At 42.1% G+C, this 23125-nt stretch overlaps 2 protein-coding genes across 3 annotated transcripts; one reads left to right on the top strand and one right to left on the bottom strand.

Annotated features, from left to right (window-relative positions):
- Window positions 1–5303: 5303 nt before the first annotated feature.
- LOC112572788 (ras-like GTP-binding protein rhoA) lies at window positions 5304–11355 on the top strand. Its single transcript, XM_025252676.1, has 3 exons — window positions 5304–5446; window positions 6014–6181; window positions 6446–11355. Exons 1-3 carry the CDS (start codon window positions 5426–5428, stop codon window positions 6881–6883), a joined length of 627 nt encoding a protein of 208 aa, XP_025108461.1. The 5' UTR covers window positions 5304–5425; the 3' UTR covers window positions 6884–11355.
- LOC112572785 lies at window positions 11276–18738 on the bottom strand. Of its 2 annotated transcripts, none has more exons than XM_025252671.1 (5): window positions 18420–18738; window positions 15628–15678; window positions 14633–14777; window positions 14265–14319; window positions 11276–13812 (listed from the first exon to the last, which is right to left on the bottom strand). In XM_025252671.1, exons 3-5 carry the CDS (start codon window positions 14686–14688, stop codon window positions 12199–12201), a joined length of 1725 nt encoding a protein of 574 aa, XP_025108456.1. In that variant the 5' UTR covers window positions 14689–14777; window positions 15628–15678; window positions 18420–18738; the 3' UTR covers window positions 11276–12198. The 2 variants fall into 2 exon arrangements, with proteins under 2 accessions (XP_025108456.1, XP_025108455.1); XM_025252670.1 differs by lacking the exon at window positions 18420–18738 and adding an exon at window positions 15884–18397.
- Window positions 18739–23125: the final 4387 nt, after the last annotated feature.

Below are 23125 nucleotides of genomic sequence, written 5' to 3' on the forward strand. Positions count from 1 at the left end.
TTCTAATCCTATCAATTCCCCTTTTTCTTACCTGAGATCACTTTAAATACTAGTGGGGGATCCATGTTGCACACAAAGATAGCAAATAATACTAAAATAAAATCACCTCAAATTATCTCACAAACACAATCAGATCGAAATGTAATCACAGCATCAACACATGCCTTCACAACAATTCGCAAAATGAAATAAGAAATAAAAATCCCTAAGTCAACTACAGTTTTAAACACTTGAAGGTGTAAGCCCTCGTTCAATCAAGACAAGTCAGGAAACAACTACACAATCATCAATCAAAGCTGTGGGTGTACACCATCTCACATCCTAATCTCAGTATACACAACAAAGCCCACAATGGCAATTTCTCTGTAGAGATGCAATAAACACATCAGCATCCTAACGAGCAAACAAAGAGCAATCAGCTTCTTTAAATGTAATAATGTGAACATTACTAATGATCATGATCTAAAGTTCAACATAGGTTTGAGGAACAGCCAACATTTATTTTCTTAAAACAATAGAATAGAGTACCTAATGGGGAGATAATCACACGCTCAGACACTACCAAGCTTCTTCCAATAAACACCACACTCAGGGTAAGGTGAAGGTAGCAGGGAAAGAAAGACAGAATACAGTAGAGACAGAGGCTGTGCCCTTACTGCAGGTAGAACTTTACAGACCCGTAGACCCCTGGAGCTGGAGACGGCGAATAAAATGTTAAAATTAACCATAAACATCAACAGAAAAACCACGTCACTCCTCAAAGGACAATCCTTCCACACAACAACTGTTTACAAGACAGACAGACAACCCCGCAATCACGTCGGGGTGAGCAATCGTCACTGACAATCACAGATGATGGCAGATAGATGATGGCAGATAGATGATGGCAGATGATGGCAGATGATGGTAGATGATGGCAGATAGATGACGGCAGATAGATGACGGCAGATAGATGATGGCAGATAGATGATGGCAGATGACGGCAGATGATGGTAGATGATGGCAGATAGATGACGGCAGATGATGGTAGATAGATGATGGTAGATAGATGATAGCAGATAGATGATGGTAGATGATGGCAAATGGCAAATGTTTTTAAGCTGGTTCATGTCAGATCACAATAACACAACTCCTCTACCCCAATACACGGTCAAACACCAAATAATTCTTACTCAGAGAAAACTCAAAGCTAACTCTACCATCTCGCAATTCTTAGCTCCATGTCTAAAATGTAAAGTTTCTTATCTTTGTCCTCACGTCTGTCTACTTGCTGACTAGAAGAACGGGATATCGTCATGGAACTATGTCTGATAATTTTGCTCGGTTGGTCTTTAAGGCAACTTTCTGGTCACCAGGGACATACGAGGGTCACAACTTGACGACCTACACTACTTACCACAGTTGCTCTCGTCCCAGCCGTTACGACAGTCGTCAGAACCGTCACACAGCCACGATTCCTCGATACACCTGTGGTTGTCACACTGCACCTGGTAGGTCTACAGGTGGTCAGGTCTGCAGCGAGAAACAGGCATAATATTGGTGAGCTTTCACAGCTCAGCTAGATGACATGTTGATATCTCAACACTCAACACTAGTGGTCAAATTAAAAAATTGAAAAATAAGAGTAAGTCGAAGATAACACTTACAATTCCAGTCATCTGCAGTCCGGATGTAGGATGCTCTCACGAGCGCCAGGAATGCTCTTCTCCCACCCAGTCACTGCCAGGCAGGTGAGGTGCGCCGTCACACTAGCAACGACACTAACACGCCACTGCACATGTTTCCATGGAAACACGAATGCTGGTAGACACTTCCAGACTTTTGGTCTGGACATTGGTGGAAACATCGACAGGATGTTCGATTCCTCGACGACCCACAAGGGAAGAAACTCCAGGGCTACCCGGATAAAATCGAGCTACCCAGTCCTCCCTCCGTTGAGTCCCCCCTGGGTGGGTCCGGTGTAGGAAGAAGGTTCTCATGCCATCCGGTAGTTAGGGATCTGTTTCAGCGGGTCCTCCTTAACTGCTCCTCCACATGAGTTCCTGTAACTTAATTACTAATGAGACTACCATTCACTGCTACTATTGGTCTTCCTGAGTTAAACTCATCACAACATTAGTTCCTGTAACTTAATTACTAATTAATTACTACCATTCACTGCTACTATTAGTTAAACTCATCACGTGATTTCTTATTGAACATTAAGATTTTTCTCATGAAACAATTTAACAATTTCTTTGCCGTGAAATCAGAATTGAGAATTCAGGACAATATAAAAACATATTTGCTTACCTTGACTGGGCAAGGAACTAAATGCACAGATTCCTCTGTCTGTATTCACACCTGTACAGGTAGGACCAACCGTCTCGGCGGCTGCGGTGGGAATGTCACTCACTGTTCACTGAGCGAAAAACGTGGAGGTGAGCTGTCGTGACTAGTGTCACGTGTCATCAGTGGTGCTCCTACACGGGGTGTACGAATTCGACCTTTTTTTCTTTTATTCTCACGCGGTACACACACTCAATTCAATTCAATTCAATTCAATTTAACTTTATTATCTCACTAGGAGAAATTAAAAGACGTGGTAAAACAACTGGCTGATAATAAAACTTATAATAAAAACTTAATAACAACTTAATTCCACTCAAACTATCATCTCACACAAACACCTACAGTCCATGTAAATACCCGACTAAATAAGAAACAACACTAAAACTATATTCCCAAAACCACACACCCACACCCTCACACTCACAAATCCTTCCAACACTCACGAACTACTACGAAATAGTTTCTCACTGTTTTAAATTGTTTATTTTAATTTGTCTGAATTTTTGTTATCTTTATGGAGATGCATCCTGAGGAAACTTTTGTTTACAAGTAAATCACACTGGAAAAGGAAGCATGCACTAGTTGACTTCTGCTGTTCATTTATTCCTCCTAGTCTTTCCGTTTCCATTCTGACGCTTTTCTGTTGAAAGATGAAGTCACGTTTACACCAAATACAACGATGTCTTTAATTATAATAATTTATTTTTTTTATATCGAGTCGGTTATTGGCAGTGATAGTGTGTGGGATAACCGTTACCGACAACCCAGGTTCTTAGCTGTAACACACACACACACGCGCGCGCGCGCACACACAAAAAAGAATAAATAGACAGAAACGGGAGACAGACGCACGAGTTAAATAGACATTAAAAGAATTTCGTTTCGCTGAAATATTTATGAGGATCACACAGCATAATAATTTTCTTTCAATGGAAAACAAAAGCGAAATCGGATTGGTTCACAAGTCCTTTATTTTCCAAGACATGAACTGTACTTACTTAATTAAGCTATTAAAATAATACTCAAGCTAATAACCTGAGAATTTTGACTATGTGCATAGACGCCACACTGAACAACTCATTCGAACTGGCAGAGGATAAACTCATCAAAGGGACGTAAGACACATAAAAAAGGTTTCGCTTGTTATCTCCCTCTCTTCAGTGTTTTGTTTTGCCACCTGATCCGCACTGAAAAATTGTTTTCTCAAGATATATATAATATCAAGTCTTTAAAAGCAGATAGAAGTAATCAATGTTTACTCCCTTACTGAAATTGTTTATTTTAATCTGTCTGTTTTTGTTTTCTTTAGCAAGATAACCTCTACGCTACGGAGACGGTGCTCGCGATCTTACTACTGTAACCTACTTGTAGTTTGACAATGACTTGGTTGCTTTGGGTCCTCGTTTATTTTACCTTTACCTGTCATCAGTTTTAGGCCTTGAGTTATTTTGCATGTCGCCATTAACTTAATGCAGTGGCTTAAAAGTGTTTAAAAGTTGTTGAATTAAAGCCCCAGAACAAGCTTAATGACTGGCAATGAGTGAAGCGGAGAGTTTGCTTAGCACGGAAGGGTCAAGGTCCCTGGCGTCACGCTTCCCAAGGTTCCCGAAGTTTTTGTGAGATGTTCACAAAAAAAAAACAAAAAAAAAAAAAAAACACCCGGGCACAGCATGATCACTTGTGCAAGCGCTGACCGGGCGATGAGGGTACAGGGTGGACGGGGGGACAGGTAGGGACCTTGACACAATGGCGGGGGTAGATGGCGAAGTGGGAGAGTGGAGATAAAAACTTAGACGAAGAAGACAGAAGGAAAATAAGAAGAATATTACGAAGCATATATATAGAGAGAGCAGGCCAAACAAATGTACATCAATGAAGGCCCTGCGAGCAGCTGACGCGTGACGACAAGTGTCTTCGGCTCGCGAGACGGATAGGGTTACATCCAGCGACAGGCCAGCAAAGTACGGGAAGCACAACACAAACAACAAAACAATCGCCGACACGCGACAATGGACGACGATGACGACGACGATGATGATGATGTTATTCCAGTAATGAACATTGATGACCAGCGAACACTTTCTATCAGTTAATATCAGCGACCTGCGACTGCTGTTCCAATAACGAACGTGAAGGACCTCAGACCGCTATTCCAGTCATACGCATCAATGACCTCCTTCTGCTATCCCCGTAATAAGCATCAAGGGATAACAAGTCTAGCACAAACCTGTCCACTCAACTCTCAGTCACATGTGATATCACCCTCTTAACATCAAGCTCACAGTTTATTTTAACCCGTTTGCTGCTGCCGTCAGGCAAAAGTGTATCCGAAGTATAGACATGTATGGCCGTTAGCTAAGATATTTTCACATTCATTTTATTTGTTTAGCATAATCATTAATGTGGAGAACATTTATTACCGCTACCATCAGCACCTTCGTTTGTGCCACAATACTTTATTTGATGTCACGTGGTGCGTCTAGTGCTGATTTGAGAATCCTGACCTCGTTACCGAACATTTAACTGTCTTCTCTTTCCGCTTCAACGAGCAACGAGGTTAACTTTAAACATTGCTGATATAACAATACTTAATGCGTTTATCATTTAATATTTTAAAACAGTACAACAGGCATATCTGTTAGAGGTAAAGAGAGACACACTTTGAAAGTATATGGTCCTTTATTTTAAATATGATTGCGGAAATAATCCTTACACAAAATAAGTAATTTCAATACTTTAACAAACAGCGAATCGAGTGTAAGCGTTGACAAACGAAAAATCTTTCAGAGAAGGGTATAACTATAACATTTTGCCAAATAATATGAAGACTTTTCCACCGCAGTGAAAATCCACCCGGTCTTGTCAGCGGATGAGTGGTCTAGCCGTTGTAAGGTGTGGGCTTTGTTCATCTACAGCACATCTGTATCAAGTGAAGTCGACCTTCACAAGCCAGCGATCGTGTTACCCTTTAAGCCATTTGCGTGCAGACGAGGGTGGTACAAACAGGATGACGTACAAACAGTAAATACTGTATTACCCACAATGCTCGGCAAACGCACGAGTGACTATAAGGCGAAGACAAGCCTGACCTGCTATGGCGGAGACACAGGGAGGCGTATGTATAATTCTCTCTATAATTATATATATGGTGAATCTGTGGGCTCGCATTCTTCATGCCACACACTGATGTTTCACTGATAATCCCCTAAAAACCCTTTTCGTTATGTCACTATTCTGTTTCTATACATCTGTGTGTCACACACTATTGTCTGTGTAACACTGTAGTCATCTCACTCTTGATGACACACGAGTATCCATTGCCTCCTTGACACTACACATAGTATGGAGCACCTTAACATAATCTGCCCATCAGACGATCTCGGATTTCAGGAACAGAATACTATTTCGCATTATTTCCCACCTGAGCCTACCTTAAGCAGCTGAGTTAGAGAATACAATTCCTGAGCTTGAAAATACTTCAGCATTTTTGACTTTTAAGAAGACATAGTCGATATTTAATTTATGTACTCAATTATTGGTGTTGTTTTAAACTGTATTGTGATTATGCTTTAAATCATAGAACGATAAAAGTAAGTTTCAATTCGTCATTCAATCACATATCATTTAAAAGGCAAGAAAATGTGTCAGAAGTCTTCTCAAAGGCCTTAGTTTAATGGCGCAGGAAACTAAGAATAAGAAGAAAATCCAGAAGAACCTGGTGACTGTCGGTGACGGAGAGTGCGGTAAAACATGTCTGATGGTCGTCTTCACCCAAAACCATTTCCCTGAGGACTACACTGCAACAGATTTGGGCAAATATGGTGCAAATATTACAGTGGATGGCAAACAGGTAAACAGAGTTTTCCTGGAAAAGGAAAAGAAGACCTTACTTTTTTTTTGCATCGATAATCTATCCCCCTCTCCTCTTCGTTCCTTATCAAGGACTACTATTAACACGAAGCAATGGAATCTCAAGCATCAAGAAACTGTCTTCGTATTTCAATTATGTTTTCAAACTACCAGTAGTATTTTAGGATGAATTTCCTTTTGTGACAAGAGTGGCTGTAGATGCTAAGAGGTTTTCATTTCTTTTCATAAAAATCTCTCCTTCCAGGTGGAATTGTCCATCTGGGACACAGCGGGTCAAGATGAGTATGATCGGTTGAGACCCCTTTGCTACGTGGACACACACGTCATCCTCATGTGCTTCTCCATTGACAACCCAGACAGCCTGCAGAATATTCTAGAAAAATGGAACCCAGAGATGCAGCACTTCTGCCCCGGAATTCCCATCATCCTGGTGGGAAACAAGAAGGACTTGCGTGACGACCCCGTGACCCTATTTAAGCTAGAGAGAAGAAAGCAGATTCCTGTAAGTTCAGAGGAGGGCAAGGTGGTGGCCGAGAGGATCGGGGCTGCGGCCTACGTCGAGTGCTCGGCCAAAACTAATGAAGGCGTCCGCGAGGTCTTTGAGACTGCTATCAAAGTGACTTTCAAGACGATTCGCAGGCAGAAAAGCAGAAGAAAGTATAAGAAGTGCAGCATTTTGTAACCCAGCTAATACCAGAACACAGCTGAAGGTACCGGGGAAAGCAAGCATCAGACAATCGTGGAGCAGGTCAACAGTGGAAGGCCAACACGATCTTTGCAACAACAAAATATTACAAGAAAATAGATTACCAGAGGAGTGTTTAAAGCAACGTCTTGTGCACAAAGGGATTTTTCTCTCCGTCGCTGCTTTAAGTTCCTCAACTCTCGAAAAAGTCAAGCATCCATTAAACAAAGCAGGTCAGCTTGGGGAAGGCCACTACGTCACATAAGTATTGCTATGTACGCCAGTGTTATACAACAGAGCTTGGATTCGTAGGGAAGACGTGTACGGCAACGGGAACGGCGCTCCTCCAGGTGTACCCGTTATGACAAAGCGGCAGCTAACCACCTGACACCTCGTTGATCTGGCGCTGTGGTTGACTGGGTAACGAGAACATTCCTATTTGTGCTCTTTAGCCTGGCTGGCGATCGTCTCCCCTTTTCCTACCTTGCCCACTGGTGGTGCATGTTGTTTTGTGGTCTCCATGGTGATGTGCGCCCACCGTAGTATTTACTTTGACTTTTTGTTTAAAGTCGTATTTTATCTAGTATATTCCACTATATTATTAAGGCCTTTAAGTCTTTTTAAAATGCTTTTTAAGCAATTTTAAATACAGTTTTATGCTCTACTCTTAAAAAATGGAATTTGTAATAGTGCTTTGGTTTTTACCAAACTTTGCTTTTTAGTGTTATTGTTAAATTATTTTAAGAATTCTCTGATTTAAAATTTCTTTGGTCCTAATTATTGTTATATGCATAAAATATCTACATTGGTTCTGGTGACATCTCATAAAGCTACTCAACAATGTTTTAATTGTTTACTTACATAGAATGATTGATTTTATTTTTTGGATCACCTATCACCTCTAAACATTAATTCTAAAGATTGTGATTGGAGGCTTAATATAGTTTATTACCAAGTTGTATTCTGTCGTTGTTGTGTTGAAATTTTAAAGTTTTTGATTACATTTGATGATGTCCGTTTTTCGTGTTCTTCTTGAAGATTGATGTCTGGATTTCGAAGCCTTCATGAAGAAGAATTAATATGTCGATAAGATTTGACCATTCCTTGCTGTTATTCTATGAAATATCTGCTGTGGCTCTTCAGACATCCTGATCAATCCTTTAAGCCGTGTGTTATACTTTCTTTGTATGTACAAAAGTTCACCTTTGTGGTGAATCATGCTTTCATTATTATTTTCAGACGGGGTCTTTCGCACATACCTAAACTTACATAGCTACGAAGGCGAAAAATCATTCCGTTCCTTCTGTGTCCGCTTGTCCGTATTACCTCTGTTTATTCACTAATTACTCGCATATCACAAAATCATTCAGGGATGTAAAATATTCACTAATTCGTCCCTTGACTGGCATCCTTTAGAAAAATCGTATCCAGTTCGCGGTGTCTGCACTTTCCCCCTTAGTCATTTCTTTAGCTTTTGCAGTATTAAAAAGACTATGAATAAGTCACTCAGGTAAATATTGTCATAATTACACGTAATACATACTGATTTTTTCATCTTGGTATAAGGAATAGCGAGTGTGTCAAAAGTGGAAAAAGTTTGTAGAAAATTTGAAGTATGCTTTAAGTTCATAAGGGAAAGAACTACAACAGAAGAGAATGCTACCTGCTGTAGCTATCTCCCTTTAATTTACAGAGTCAGAAGTTGAAATTTATATTTGCTGGATTCACTGTGCAGGTTTTTTTTTAAGTGTCAGCTACACTTAATTTAAAGCATGTCCACCCAAACTGTAACAAACTACCGCTATAAAAATAAAAGTTTTAAATTTAGACTGCTGCTTTTATTTTGATGATGTCATCGAGTTTATATATAGATATGTATGCACGGTAGCTCAGGAGAGTTTTTCTGTTCTACTTGCCCTTATATTTAACTGTGTACGTAATGTGTACTATAACTACGCTAGTAATGTGTGCGTCATTGATATAACTACGTCAGTAATATGCACGTCATTTGTATCGCTGCGTCAGTAGTATTATTACGTATTTGCAGAGATCATCTTTCCAGATCGTTATTTTATTTTTGTCGTAAACAAACAATTATGTTTTTTATTTTCTTGTAAATCCCAGAAAGCACTGCTCTTTCAGCTGGCTTGCAGCTCTTTACATTTTCTGTATTACATTCTTTGGTGTGAAAATGTGGAAAGTTCACTTTATTAAAAAAAAAAAAACAAGAGCCTTTTAACCTGACATATTGTCAAATATATAACTATGATTGACAAGTATTTACATGATCGTCACACGTAAGAAAAACATAGTCACGTGTTCGACAGTGTGTTCGATTAAGCAGAGCTTTAATTCGTTCTAAGCCCTTCCTGGGAACTCTGTATGTGGGTTCAGGGACGGAAATGTCAGATGCGCACATCTGTGCCGGGAAGATTTGCTGGCCACGCTAAGTGAACTATGACCCCACCCTGATTTCCCTCTTCCTGTTGAAGGTGACGCGAGGTCATCGCGCTGCACGTGACATGTCTCCGTTGTTGCCGTGCAGTCTGCTGTCAGGAAAACTTTGCTCCTCTGTGTCACGGCAACATTTTGCACGCAGGTCAGACTGAAACTGTCCATCATCTGTCACTCAGAATGACTTAAGTGTATAGGTGCATTCTTTCCACACGAAAAGGAGTCTTGAGCGTAAGCTTTATACTTACATGGACATTGTGAGCATATTGCATATGAAAATTATATACGAACCTGTAAGTAATCACCCAAAAGAAGTATATGGCTTAGTGGAGGCTGCCAAATAAAGGTGGGGTTAACACGTCTCCTCTCTCCTTCCCTCCCCGCTCTCTACTCTCTTCCCCTCTCTTCCTCCCCACTTTATGCTTTTTGATGCCTATAACGTGTTAGTAAATTTGATGTCGCATATTAATCGAGTTCAAGATGTAGGATTGCAAATAAATTCAACTTCTGTGATTTGAGTGAGTTCGGTCACACCTTACTGTGATTGGGTAACTCCTTTACTTCTGATCGGGTGACTTACGAATGCAACTCCAATCTTTCGAGTCAAGAAAGTAAGGATGCGAAACTGGCCATCTGTTCACCAGTGACTTCCGCCCTGTGTCACTTGTGTACAGACGCAGGGGGATGGATGCCTCTGAATACAGGAACATGAAAGGCGTCCACTTCCGCGTTTTCAGGTTTTCAAGGGAACAGCTTGAGACGGATGTCTTATGGACTGTGATTACCGTTGTTCTAGACGAGGACAAGTGCACTGCCCGCATTTCCCGCACTTGAACTGGACTGCGTAAATAGTTTGGTTCGTGCATAATTAATCTTTAATTTAGCTTCTTGGTCATGATGAACATGTGTGCACTTGTGTATGTGTGTGTGGCGTAATGTTTGTTTACCTGTTCGTGTATCTACTTTGTAATGTCCGTCCATTATATTGGTTATGTATGCATATCATACAATCGTTTGCATCTAATGAATGCATTCAAAATGTTATTTCCTGTATATCCCGTTGCTGAAAGTATCATCTGAAATGCGGCTGAAAGTCGACTACTTTGTTAGATGGACTGACAGGGCAGACTACAGTTAGCGGCAAGAGTACGATGGTTGAGATGGCTGACACGCTAACAAGACTTATTTTGTAACACTTGGGAATCATTGGCTGAAATGTCATCGTACGAATATTATAAATGGGAGGAGGTGGTTCTAAGTCGTGGTCTAAATGGTAAATCTTACAATAGCTAGCTGCCAAAGAGCCAGAAGTCTGCTGCTAACACATCCTGTCTGTCTTTGCAACTCATCATGCTTGATTGGACAAACCATTAACAGAACTAATATCAAATCTGATTTCAGCCTTGAAATATATAAGCGACTTTGGCCTGTTGTTTGCTTTACAAATGTGTTGCATAAATTTCAGAACAAGTTTGATGTCGTGAACTGATGATAAAATGCACATGTAAGGCTTTGGCTGAAACATTTCTGTTTTTTTTTTTAATCCAAAAAAGTGACAGAATGGCGAGCTGAAGTCATGGTGTGGTCAGCAAACGCCTGGAACTTGATTCACGTGATCAGCGCACTCTGCAAGCCTCTTCAAACCGATTTTGTTTTATAAACAATGCAGCAAAGTTTGACAGACACATTCAAGTGTACTAGTTGGCTATGCAAAAAAAAAAAAAAAAAAGAAACAAAAACAGGAAATAATTATTGTGTACTTTTATGTTTGCTTTAAACTTTCAGCGATGTAGAAAGAAAATAAATCCACATGACAGTAGTGGTACATGACTCGATCCAGAAAGTCTTCTGGAAATTGTCAATATTATTAAGATTCTCTCTGTCATATCTTTCTCTTTTTCTCTCTCTAATACACACATACATGTATATAATTCATGAGTCTATCAATGCATTTATGTATTTCGAGTTAATATTGGTGTTATTCGCAAGACTACAGCAAAAACATACCAAAAAAACCGAAACCTTATTATCAAAGTCTCGAGATGAAGTAAGAAACTCTAACATGAAAACAATTTTCTTGACAAATTTAGTCCTTGTTGCCAAGACAATTCATCGTGTTCCTCTTATGGAGGTGCACATTTTATCACAAATGCAGTCTGTTGTTGAAAATGTCACGGGGTCCAGTGTTTATTGTAAATACTCAAGTGTAGACTAGTACCAATGATCGTGAATCCAGTCATCAGTCTCGACACCCATGTCATCACAAATTGAGTCACTCGACACAGTTCATCACAGACACGACTCATCTTCAACAGCACAATATCCTCCCCACCTCCCCAAGTCACATACTGCTCCTTGAGCACGTACACACTTGTTAGTCAAACAGGAGTGGGGTTGGGTGGGGTGTTGGTTGTTGTTTTTGTTGGGGGGGGGGAATGACTAGTGAGGGTGTGATGAGTGCAGGCTGAGTCAAGTTACAAGGCTGTAAAGGGGGCAGAGAAGGTCGGAGTGACAAATAAAAGCCTCAAGCTACACTTCCCATTAGATCATCCCTCTTGTAACCCACTTCAGCCAAAGGTTTGTAGGACAGCGGTCTGTACACAGTTCTCTAGTGTGGCTGTTTATTGTACAGTTTGTTGTACTTTCACATAGTGGCCAGTCTTGTCTGCGTGCCTGTGTTTGTACATTGTGAGAGAAAGAAAGCGAGTGCACACGTGGGTAGGGAGGGGAGACGTGTATGTTCGCATTGCTTTGTATTATTGACTCTTATTATAACTTGAATCTCGACCTTTGTTTCTTGTCATTTCTGATTGTCATTTCTTTGGTTATACGTATTCTTTTTTTCTTAATGTTCCAGATCAGTACGCTCCACTCGGCAATGTCTGCAGTCGAGGCCGAAAAGATTCCGAAGATCCGAAAACAGGAGCTACACTCCCATCTCCGGCTTTGTTCTTCTTTAAGGACACGATGACGGGACCGTCATCAGCAGGACAGTTAGTGGGAGACGAAGGTTGGCCACCGGTGGGCAGGAACATCCGGGTCTCGCTCTTGCTGCGTGTGTGTGACTTCATGTTGGGATTACGTTCAGGGAGGCGAGGTGGCACACCCTGACTGATCTGTCGCTGGTAGGCGAACTTGCCTGGGCTGACCTCCAGGTCAGGGGTCGTCGGCATCCCAGCAGACCGTTGCCTGCGAGGAGGAAGCTGGGGCTGAAAGCTGTCGCCTCCTTCGTTTTCGTTTTCCTTCGACGCGGTGGCCTCCAGGAGGAAGTAATCGCTGCTACTCGTGCCAAGATGGCCCTTGCGTTCTTTTGACATAGACTGACGGTCTGAGTTCTCATCCTGTTCAATGTCACTCGCTTCGCTGATATCACTGACTTCATTACGGTCATTGCACACGGCCTGCATGATGCCTAGGGCTCTCATCTCCTCTTCAATTCTTTGCTGGAGAAATACGGGGTCGAGTTTCCTGTCCCGAGGGCTAATCTTTTCAGGCTGAGGGGAGGACACGGACCGCTTGAAATCTAGTTGCTTGGGGCGAGGACACTGGACTGTTTCCACTGGACAGGAAATACTGCGGACATCTTTGTACAATGGCAAAGTTTGGCCCCGGTTAGAACTGGGAACCGAGCTGCAGCCCTCGTCTAAGTCTCGGCAAGGAGCGCTATGCTCGACATCAGTGACGTCACAGATACTGTCGCGGTCACTAACAGGCTCAAGGATGTAGTAGTCTGGAGCAGCAGACGTGACAGGAAGGTTCCTCCCGGCAGACTCTGAAGTCGAGGAAGAAGGACCCGATCTGTCTTCTCGGATGCGGAATCGCGTTTTGGGCGAGATCCCTGCCTCCGTCTGACTGTCCGGTTCCAACAAGAAGTAGGTTTTGGACATTCGAGGGGACTGTATGGGGACTGGCCGCCCATCCTCCATGACCCCAAGCATGGTTAGTTGGCATACGATTTTTTTGCCCCCAGCGCCGCTCTGGGAAGCAAGTTCGGCCAGAGACGTGGACTCTTCAAACGGAACACTGAGCTCCCTTAGTCCTCCACTGGTCCTTTCGCTACTCCTTCTTTTGGTTGTCGGGTCAAGCTGGTACCTGTCCATGCCGCTACTCCCTCGCTGGGAGGTGGTGGAGCCGCTGTGGCGCAGCTGACTGTCCCTCTCTTTCCGGGCGTCAAAGTGGTCGAGGTGGTCGTAGGTACGGTCACAGGGTTTGATGTCCAGAGGCGGAGACTCCCGGCCGCTGACCACCACGCCAGATGTGAGACTGTCGGCCCGGACGATCGCCAGAACTTTCTGGTCCTGTGACCAGCGCTTCTTGTCCAGGGTCTCGTAGATGGAGTCGCTGTCGTGGGCAGTGATGATGTCTGGCGCTGCGTCCACCGCTACCACCTCGACTGCGTTCGGAGTCTCGGCGCTTTTACCCAGAGCCTTCTTCTTGTATTTTCTTTTCTTCCGTTTTTTCGACGATGGATCCTGATAAAAAAAAATAGAGAAATGACTTTATAGTACTGAGGGGTTAGTGCTTCGAATAGAGGCTAAAAATTTCAAAGGCCATTATTTAGAGTAAAGAGACATCTAAGTACAGGAAAAAAGAAAACTACAGGTAGTATTTGTATAGCAGGGAACTCTTTGCACGTGTAGCACTATCGACAAAGAGTGCACAATCAGGCAGAAATACAGTTACTTCTAGTCTTTTACTCGCCTTCTTTTTTCTCTCTCGCTGCTCGTGCGTGCGTGCATGCGTGAGTGAGAGAGAGAGATGGTGGAGATAAAGCTTGTTTTCTGTATTAGATCAAGATCAACAATGACCCTACAGGTCACAGACATTTAAAAACATCTCTCTCTCTCTAAAGTACAGAAAATAGCATTATTCTTGCCATCAAGAGATAAAAAGATTTCATCTCACGGAAAATGAGATTTCCTACCTCGGAGATTTCGTAGTATATAACATCATCTTTGTCTTGCCCTGCACTGTGTAACCTGTGACATTAAAATATTCAAATATGAGGTTTAGAAGAAACTAACCATTTTCTTGATTTTTGCCTAATTACATGTACACCAACAGTTACTGAAATATCTTAAAGCACATGATGTTCCTGCACTGTCTCTCTCTCACACACACACATTTTACAAAATATCATATGAGCCATGGCCAGAATAATCCTCGAACATGAGAAGACATGCACACACTAAGACAAAAGAAACAGATCGACGAACCAACCAACAAATCAACCAAAGCAGAGACAAACAGACAGACAGACTGTAGATGTCTGAAGGCGGTTAAAGAACTCACTCATTGCGTCGTGGTCGTCGCCACCAGAGAAAGCAGGCTGTCATCATTGCTACCATGAAAAGGCCACCAACAACACCAGCAACACTAGCAACAGTAGCAGCACCAGGAACAGTTGAAGCGATAGGTTCAGAAGTTGTAAAAATTTCTGCAAACAGAATTTATTTATCTACGTTTACACCCGTACACAATACGTTCCATCCCGTGGCAAGTTACACTCGGAACTATTACCACTACGATGCTGAAGTTCATGCCTTGGTCCTGTGATAATTATTTGATTACATAATTTGTTGAGTCAATTTAGTTTTGGTTTGGGTGACAATCGTTGGCTAAATAGATAAATGTCCATTAAATTCTATAACATCCAAATAGTGATATCATCTCAGGCAAATGACAATGCAACTAATGCCATACACGTGGAAGAAACTTATGTTTATCCCAACAGTGAAAGACTTAATACACCCTCGAAGAAAAAAGAGTCATAATTTGGGAAATATTACCACCTAGTCAGCCGATAGCAAAATAATCATACTGACATCAACCACACCCAGATGCCCAACTAATCACCAGACACCAGACAAACAGACAAACAGACAAAGGCTCTCTGCTACAAAAAGTACAAAGGCCACGATTTCTGTGTCGTCTGAAAGGTTGGGTCCTCCCTATAATCTCTCTCTCACACAGACACACACTCAATTGTGTAATTATTTTGTGAGGTATTATACTGGCCTTGACCTTTCTTGACTACAGGCGTATGGTTGGACACCAACCCCACAAAACAAGTATCAGGTCATTAGTTTAACTTTTTTTTTATCGTGGGGCGCACTGGTACTGTCAGAGGATATCAACCATCTACAATCCCTCTCCAGTCTGTTCGCTCACAGAAGCACATTTAGTTTTGAAGTTACAGACATTGGAATAATCAGAGCAGAAGAAAATTAAAGCTACACTTCAAATTGATAAGCCAATAATCAATCTACATATAAAGCAAATCTTACCTTGCGAAGCGACCTCTGAAGTATTTGCGGTGCTGAATTGCCCTGAAGTGCCTGTAACAAAAACTTTTATCAGTTTTTTTTCCTTGCAACACTTTCATTAAAGCACTTAGCTCAATTTTCATTCATTTGCATGAAGGCACGTACACAAAGCTTCCTGAAGCTGCGATCTTTGATGGAGAACAAGAAACACAATGGAAAATAAGAAAACGATCAAGTCAGCAGTGGACACGAGGAGGGAAGTAGTTCGAACACTCACTGGAGCTTTCCATTACCAGACCTGTGGTACAAAAAGCTACCACGGGACAAAAGATGTGGAGCTGTAATAACCAGGTGTCTTTACTCCAGTATCATCACCATTTTGTTTTCAAAGCCTGCACACTAGTTTCACATGGCGTTGAACTTCGATGCTCAACACAGTAAAGTCGTTCACAATACAATATATTGTCAAGTATTATTTAACAAATTTCTGCACTCTGATCAGTGCTGATCCCGAGAAGGATACACCACAGCAGATGGTCGCTTTTCACCAAATATTCCGGAATGTAAGAGGCATCCTGAACCCTTGTTTTTCCAGTTACTGTCATCTGCGCTGCTGGTCGTCTGCTCTCTGGAGCGCCCTGCACATGATCACGTGACGGGTTCAGTTGACACTAAGAGGGAAGTACAGCGGAAGGATTCTGCCTGTCGACTGTCCCCTCGTGACTGGGATGCAGGCTAAAGTGAGTGGAGTGGATGGAGTTCAGCTGCCCATCTCCTGCGTCACTGCAACAGTTCTCTGCTCTTGACGGTTGGGGATATACAGAGGTTGTTAGGGACTGGCCACTCTCACAAACAAGTCGCAAGTTTGCAAGCAGACTGCTAATTGTATGACTTTCATGTCAAAGGTCTTTGTTGAGTGTGAGGAGCGTCAGACATTTTCTTGTAACATTGCCGATTACTTGAATAATTTTTTAAGAAGTATGAAACAGCAGTGTGTATTCTCACATCATCTGACCAAAAGTCTTTCCACTACTTAATCTTGACTCAAAGTACCAAAATAAGCCTGCAGTTTAAGACTGGCTGTTTAATTATCTGACAGGAACAGAGATTTCTCATTATGCGGGAGAGATGGGTAAAGGGTACTAATGGGGTACGAAACTGAAACACTGGGAAAAATTCCTTGACAACCAACCAGTGAACACTCGTCACGTGTAGTGTACCCCACTACGAGATAATCCCCAATGAAAGATTCCCCCCTACAGGGGTTTACCGCTACTTGAGTCCACCAAAATGATGACAACACCAGGATGGAAAACGTCTATCATGGTCGGAGCAGTTGGAGGAGTTTTACAAAGATTATCGCGGGGAAACCTCTTACCCTGGCACAGTTTTCATGCGTGTGATAATCGGAGAAGCCTGGGAGAGAGGACAATAACTTCCTATGAGATTATGGCTTTTGCAATTGAAATGCATGCTGGGAAGTCACCAGACGTGGGCAGGTGATCGCCCGATGTTTCCTTTTAAGATACCTGATTACCCCAGTTTCACAGTGTTAGCAGATGACACCACTGACATAATGAACCGACATTACAGACACCTTGTTAATGATGCCTAGTCTGTCTTCTCAGTTTTGTGCAGTGTTCAATGTCACAGCCCATCCTCCTCATTTCTCCATTTCCTTAACCCCTTCATTGTCAACACGAACTGTTTGTTCCTATAAAATGAACATAAACTCTACCCGCGCCGTTGATGTCCGTGAACTTTCTCATACCTGCTGTACCTTATTGTATAATTTATATTTAATGACATAAAAAATTCAAAATCTATGTATTTATAATGGGAATGCTAATTTTAGTCTCATTTGGTGTCATGTAACTATTCTGAATGAAATGACAAATCAATGTATTATTATTATTTGACTATAGCACCTAACAAAGCTCAGAAGATGAAAGGTGTGAACCGGTTGGATGAGGCTGTGGGTGAGAGTGTGAAAACATCCAAAAAGATGAATGGATCTCGAATCTTCTTGCACAAAATTATGTGCAGACCAATGGCCTACAGATCTGTTTGCAAGTTATTCGAATAACTTGCAAACATTACACAAAAGACTGTGTAGCATATTTTAACTTTAGACCCTTGAATAATAATCTTCCAGTTCAGACTGAAGGACTTTGCAATATACCAAGATTACAATCACACTGTACTAAATGTAAAACCTTGGAAACAAAATTCACTACATGTGATTACTGCAAGAATGAAAGGAAAATATAAATTCCAAAATTTTATTTTAAACATCTGAATACAGTTAAATTAATAGCCTCTCCTGCTCCACAAATAAGCAAATACTGAAATAACTTATCCGATTAACTCTGTCATCTGTGATAGTTTAGATAAGTAATGTCACTGGTTTAAGCTATGTTGATAAAATACAAAAATTATTAATATCTTTGAGCATTATATGACAGAAGATGAACACTACACGACTCAGCTTGGTATGAACGCGTGTCGCACAGTGAACACAAATAAAGAAAGCAAAAATGAAGACATTACAATATTACACAACGGATAGGAATAGAACAATTACACACAGACCAAAATAGACTAGCAGCACTAATGACACAGAGGAGGCAGCACCAGCTATACACAGTTAGAAGAGAAATTGCGAAATTTGTGTAAAATGATCGCAAACACGCTTACTCCCCCTCCTTCTGTCTCAAAGAGCAGATGACTGAGCGACTGGGTTTTCACAAAGTGGACGAATAATAATAAAAAAAATATGTCAGCAGCTAGGTTTTAATTCTACTGTGACCTACCTCGCGATTGAAGACACCGTTAGGCTGCAGCTGGAGATGAAATAAGATGTCGGTAATCCTTTGAATTGAAATGTAGGAAGTCTTAGCTCTTGAGCAATTAATTAATTGCCATTGCTCAATCAAGGTACAAACATCATGCAGGGAATGCGACCTCGCGACTCGTTGGCCGAAGTGTTGTGCTCGACGCCACACGTTACGCGACCTTTTGTTTGTACCTTTCTGACCAATCACGACAGCTGGTCTGATGACGTCACCCGTCCTTGGCGTGCGTGTGCGCAAGAGTTCAATTCCCACGCGCCGCTGCACGAGCCTGGCGCTGTTGTGGTAAGTGTTCGAGTAATTGTGCACTCACTTCCCCGCGACCACTCTCATCGAGGCGTCAGGCGTAATGAAGGTAAAAAAAAAAAAAATAGAAAAAAAAAAGGAAAAAAAAACAGCTGAAGAAAGACTGTTGACCGGCGCTGGACGATAGAAGTCGTGGACTGTGGTTGGGCGAGAACTGTGCTGCCAGCGTGACGTCACCCTTCACAATCCAGTACGGCCTTGTTGGTGTTGTCGTTGTTGTAACCCTAATCAAGGGGGCGCGGAAGTCGCAACGATGTAGGCTGCGAGTACAGAAACAAAAGGAAGACCTCCCACCGGCTGGTCGAGCGCGAGGGGCTCAAGCCAGACTGGCCGGCGGCGGTGTAGCGCGGTGGTCTCAAGTTCCGTTGATGGGGAGGGATGAGGGGGTTGGGGGCCTTCAAATGCCATGTTTCCCCGCGTCTCCTTCATCGACAAAACGAAAAAAAAAATGGTAAAGATTCCTTGAGACTACTGGCAGTGAGCGTAATTGGTTCACCGTGTCTAAGGTGGAAATTCAGAGCCGAACTCTTGACTCCCGCTTTACCTTTCTGACACTTATTTCTTTTTGAATGGGCAAGGGAATGCTTTTTCAACCGTAAGCCCGAACAGGCTTCAATCTGTTATTTTACTGCTGGACAGTCGAGAGTACTATCAGAAAGTATAGATAGCTACTTCCCATAGCAATATATACCTATACTCTGGTACTCCCCACCCAGGGGAATGGTAGGTAGTTGTCTGGGGAAACATAGGGAAATTATGGAGTCTCCCTAGTTTTCAAGAGGTGTCCAGACCCCGCAGATTATTATTTTATCCGTGGAACCGTAGTTACTAACGTAGCCTGCATTGCATGTCAGAAATGTCAGAACATTGTATACACTTTCCAGCGTCCAGAAAAGTAGTTCAAATGTAAATTGTACGGACACGTACACTGATCGAAGGTGTGATCAGGCAATGATAATTGAACTTTTGACAATATCATTAATATTAACGAAGAAAAAATATACCAAACTAGGTGTTTAAAGTAGCATACTTTGCGGTTCAATTCCCGATTAGACCTGGAGTTATATTTATGGACAGATGTCAGACACTTAGAAACTACCGCACATCTCCAACATTAACCATTGTCATCGCCGCAGGTCACGTGTGCTAGGAGCTATCTTGTTGACGACTCATCTTTCCTCTGCACTTGCTGAGCCTCCACACCCTTTCCAAACTTTTCCAGTTTCTGTCAGTTGTGTTTAGTGTCTGTCTGCCCTGTGACATCAAGCTCGTACGCCAGTTGAAATCATTTCCGCTTTCCACTTCCTTCATTTGTTTTTTCCTTTCAAACAGTGTCATTATCACATCAGCAACAAATCGTGCATCACACAGCTTTGATTTCACTCAAAAGCATCGGTGACGCAGATGGTCACGTGACATTTCACAAGTGAACTGCGTTTCTCGTAATAATATTTTCCGGGGTGTTGAACTTTCCGCTTTAATTTGAAGCTGTTAATGAAAACTCCCATTAAAAAAATATAGTGATTGTATCGTTTTCATTATCTTAATGACGGTCTATTTTTTTCTGTAGCTTAGCCAACCAGTGCTTTTATGCAGACAAGTTATGGATAATAGAGTAGATAACTAAAGTGAGGATTACAATCTCATGCACAGAAAGGGACAATGCACTTGGTGCCACACCGTAATTCGAAGAAGCAATTAAAACTTGATTTAAGTATTAATTTTGTAAAACAGCAGACATAAAAGGGAGAAAACTTTTATATTCTGAATGATGTTTAAATTATGAAAAAATATTTTCTATAATTATTTGATTAAATATTTAAAACTGTTTTTCCCCCTAGCTTCCGAGGAGAAGGTTGTAGGTTCAAATTTCGTTCGGGCCAGCGACTGGAAAATCCTCCGTCCATCCTGCAGTGATGAGTGTCCCTCATCAGGAAAAGCTGAGCTGTGATAGTGAGAGGGTTGGATGCGCCACTCAGATGATCCCTTAACACCTACTTACACAAACATCAACAGTTATGTCTCTCATGGCATGATATCAATGGAGCTGTCATTATTTTAAGAGAAGTCTTTTTAAAACATTGGGACAGACTTATCGACACATCCATACAGAAGCAAGCAAGCCGGGGTTTAAAAAAAAAATACACGGAAGAGTTTAAAGTCTCATCAGATTCGCTCAGTTCTCTTCTTCTTCATTCTTTGAATACACGTAACTGATACAACTATAACACACACACACACAAAAATCGTACTGATGCGGAAACTGTAACAAAGAATAAAAAAAATATATAAATGGCCTTTGTTAGTCTTCTCAAAATCGCGCTTTTTAGGTCTATGAGATGGTAGTTCAAAACGTAAAACTAGTTTTCGTAAAAACAAGCTCAAAGGAATCGCCTTTCGAGAAAGATCTCATTTACATAAAGTATGGGAAACCCAAATTTTGTGTCCATTTTTTTGGATCCTGCACTGCAATCTCATTGGTGCACGCGAATGTAGCTGCACCGAGAGATAAAAACGGACAGGGGACCAAAAATAAAAGTCTCCTCTGTTGAGGGCACCTTTGGGTCCTGCTAGCCCCTTGTTGACAGCCTCCTGTGCCTCTACATCCTTCAAACGTCGCGAGCAAGCTGTTGAAACCGATTTGCGCGAGCACTGGTCACGTGGACAAGAAGGTATCCTGTTGCGTATCTCCATCGAACACTACTTCCGTACTTGACCCCTCGAGCTGTGGATGGCGAGTTCATGGCGCCTGCGCACACACCCTGTCATCCGAAGGCTGTCGATATCGCAAGAAAGGAAAAGATGGTTGGCGCGGTTTCAAGTGTGTGCCAGCTAGAGGACTTGCTCGGTGAAGACCTATTGTTTCCTGGGGAGCGGGACGGCGTGTCTCGTGGACATGACTTGCCTGCCATTAGCGTGTTGCTATTGACGATGATAATGATGTTGACGATGACGACGACGATGTCCACTTTATTAGAAATTTCCTTCTGCAAATAAGACTGTGTGAAAAGGGTATCTGGAAAAAGATATTTCTTTACGAAAAATCTATAACAACAAATACAGAGAGTAAACGAGTAACTCTGGTAGTCATGGAGATTATTTTCCTTGAACTGTTTTCATCCCGAGACACAGATTTTTATTATGGGTCTGGAAGTAGTAATATTAGAAGATCAAAGATAATGCATCATAAAAAGAGAAATTTAACAATTAATTGAAAATGACAGTGTTTAAGCCGGGAATGTATGTGAACTAGCTGTTGTTGATTACTTTAGCTATGCACTATTACACTCTGATTTCCCCCTTCTCGACTCTTTGCCAACAAGGTCAACCCCCCACAGAGTCCTCCCACCCCTCCCACCTCGTCTGTCGTCACCATCCACGCCTGTGTGGCTGCTGAGGGAGGTGAGGTCCCTCTGTGAGCGGCGTGAAGTGGCGGAGCCACTGGTCCCCTCCCAGCAAGGGGAGCAGACAGTCTCGAGTCTCGCCAAACCTCGAGTGGCGCCTTTATCGTCGCCAAACAATGTCGGTGCACGAGCCACGTGATGCCGTCTTTCTGACTGTTTTGACGGAAAAAAGTATTTTTACACCACAGTAATGGGGCCTAGGCTGATCCAAGAGGGGAAGCATGCGAAGAAAAGAGGAGGTTCCGTTTGTATGTGGTTACCGAGACTAAAGAAGTACGCTAGTACGAAACGCCATCTTGGCAGTTGACGTGGAGTTGAGCAGATAACTATTTAATAACGAATTCACATTCAGACACGTTACCTGAACAACTGTAGTGTTTGTTTATATTTGTATACATATAATTTTTCTGTATTCTCATTATTCTTCAGCCTTAGGCAAGTGCAAACTGTGCACCTGTATAGGGCCGCCACACCAAGATATATTGAATGTAAAAGAGAAAGAGAAAATGACAGCTGACGGCAATGTGGACGAAAAACATTGTTTCTTTTTAATTAGTCCGCTGTATTTACTAATGTTGCTAAGGGTCGGAGCAGTAAGCTGTAAGTAATATTATAACCTTCTGACGTCATGAGACTATCGCGGGCCCTCCACATTGACGGGCGAAGGAGGGGCCGCCCATTCTTTCTCTGCCCAGGGCCGCCCCTGCTTCACGGAGAGAGTGCAGCCTATCTGGGCGGTTATTACTATGAGATAAAGATGTTGGCATTTGTGAAACTGATTTGTGAGGTCATTTTAAAGGTCGGTGTGACCTGAGGGTAGGGACAGGAAATACTTGGTCCTTTGGATAAACTGAAGTGGGAAGCATTGCTGGCCCGACACTCGAGATACTGTAAAAGAAGGATACTTTTTTTGTAATCTGTGTTCAAAGTCAAAGGCTCGTTGGCTTTGCTGTTAAA

Source organism: Pomacea canaliculata, linkage group LG9, assembly GCF_003073045.1.
Source record: "Pomacea canaliculata isolate SZHN2017 linkage group LG9, ASM307304v1, whole genome shotgun sequence".
Lineage (NCBI taxonomy): Eukaryota > Metazoa > Mollusca > Gastropoda > Architaenioglossa > Ampullariidae > Pomacea > Pomacea canaliculata.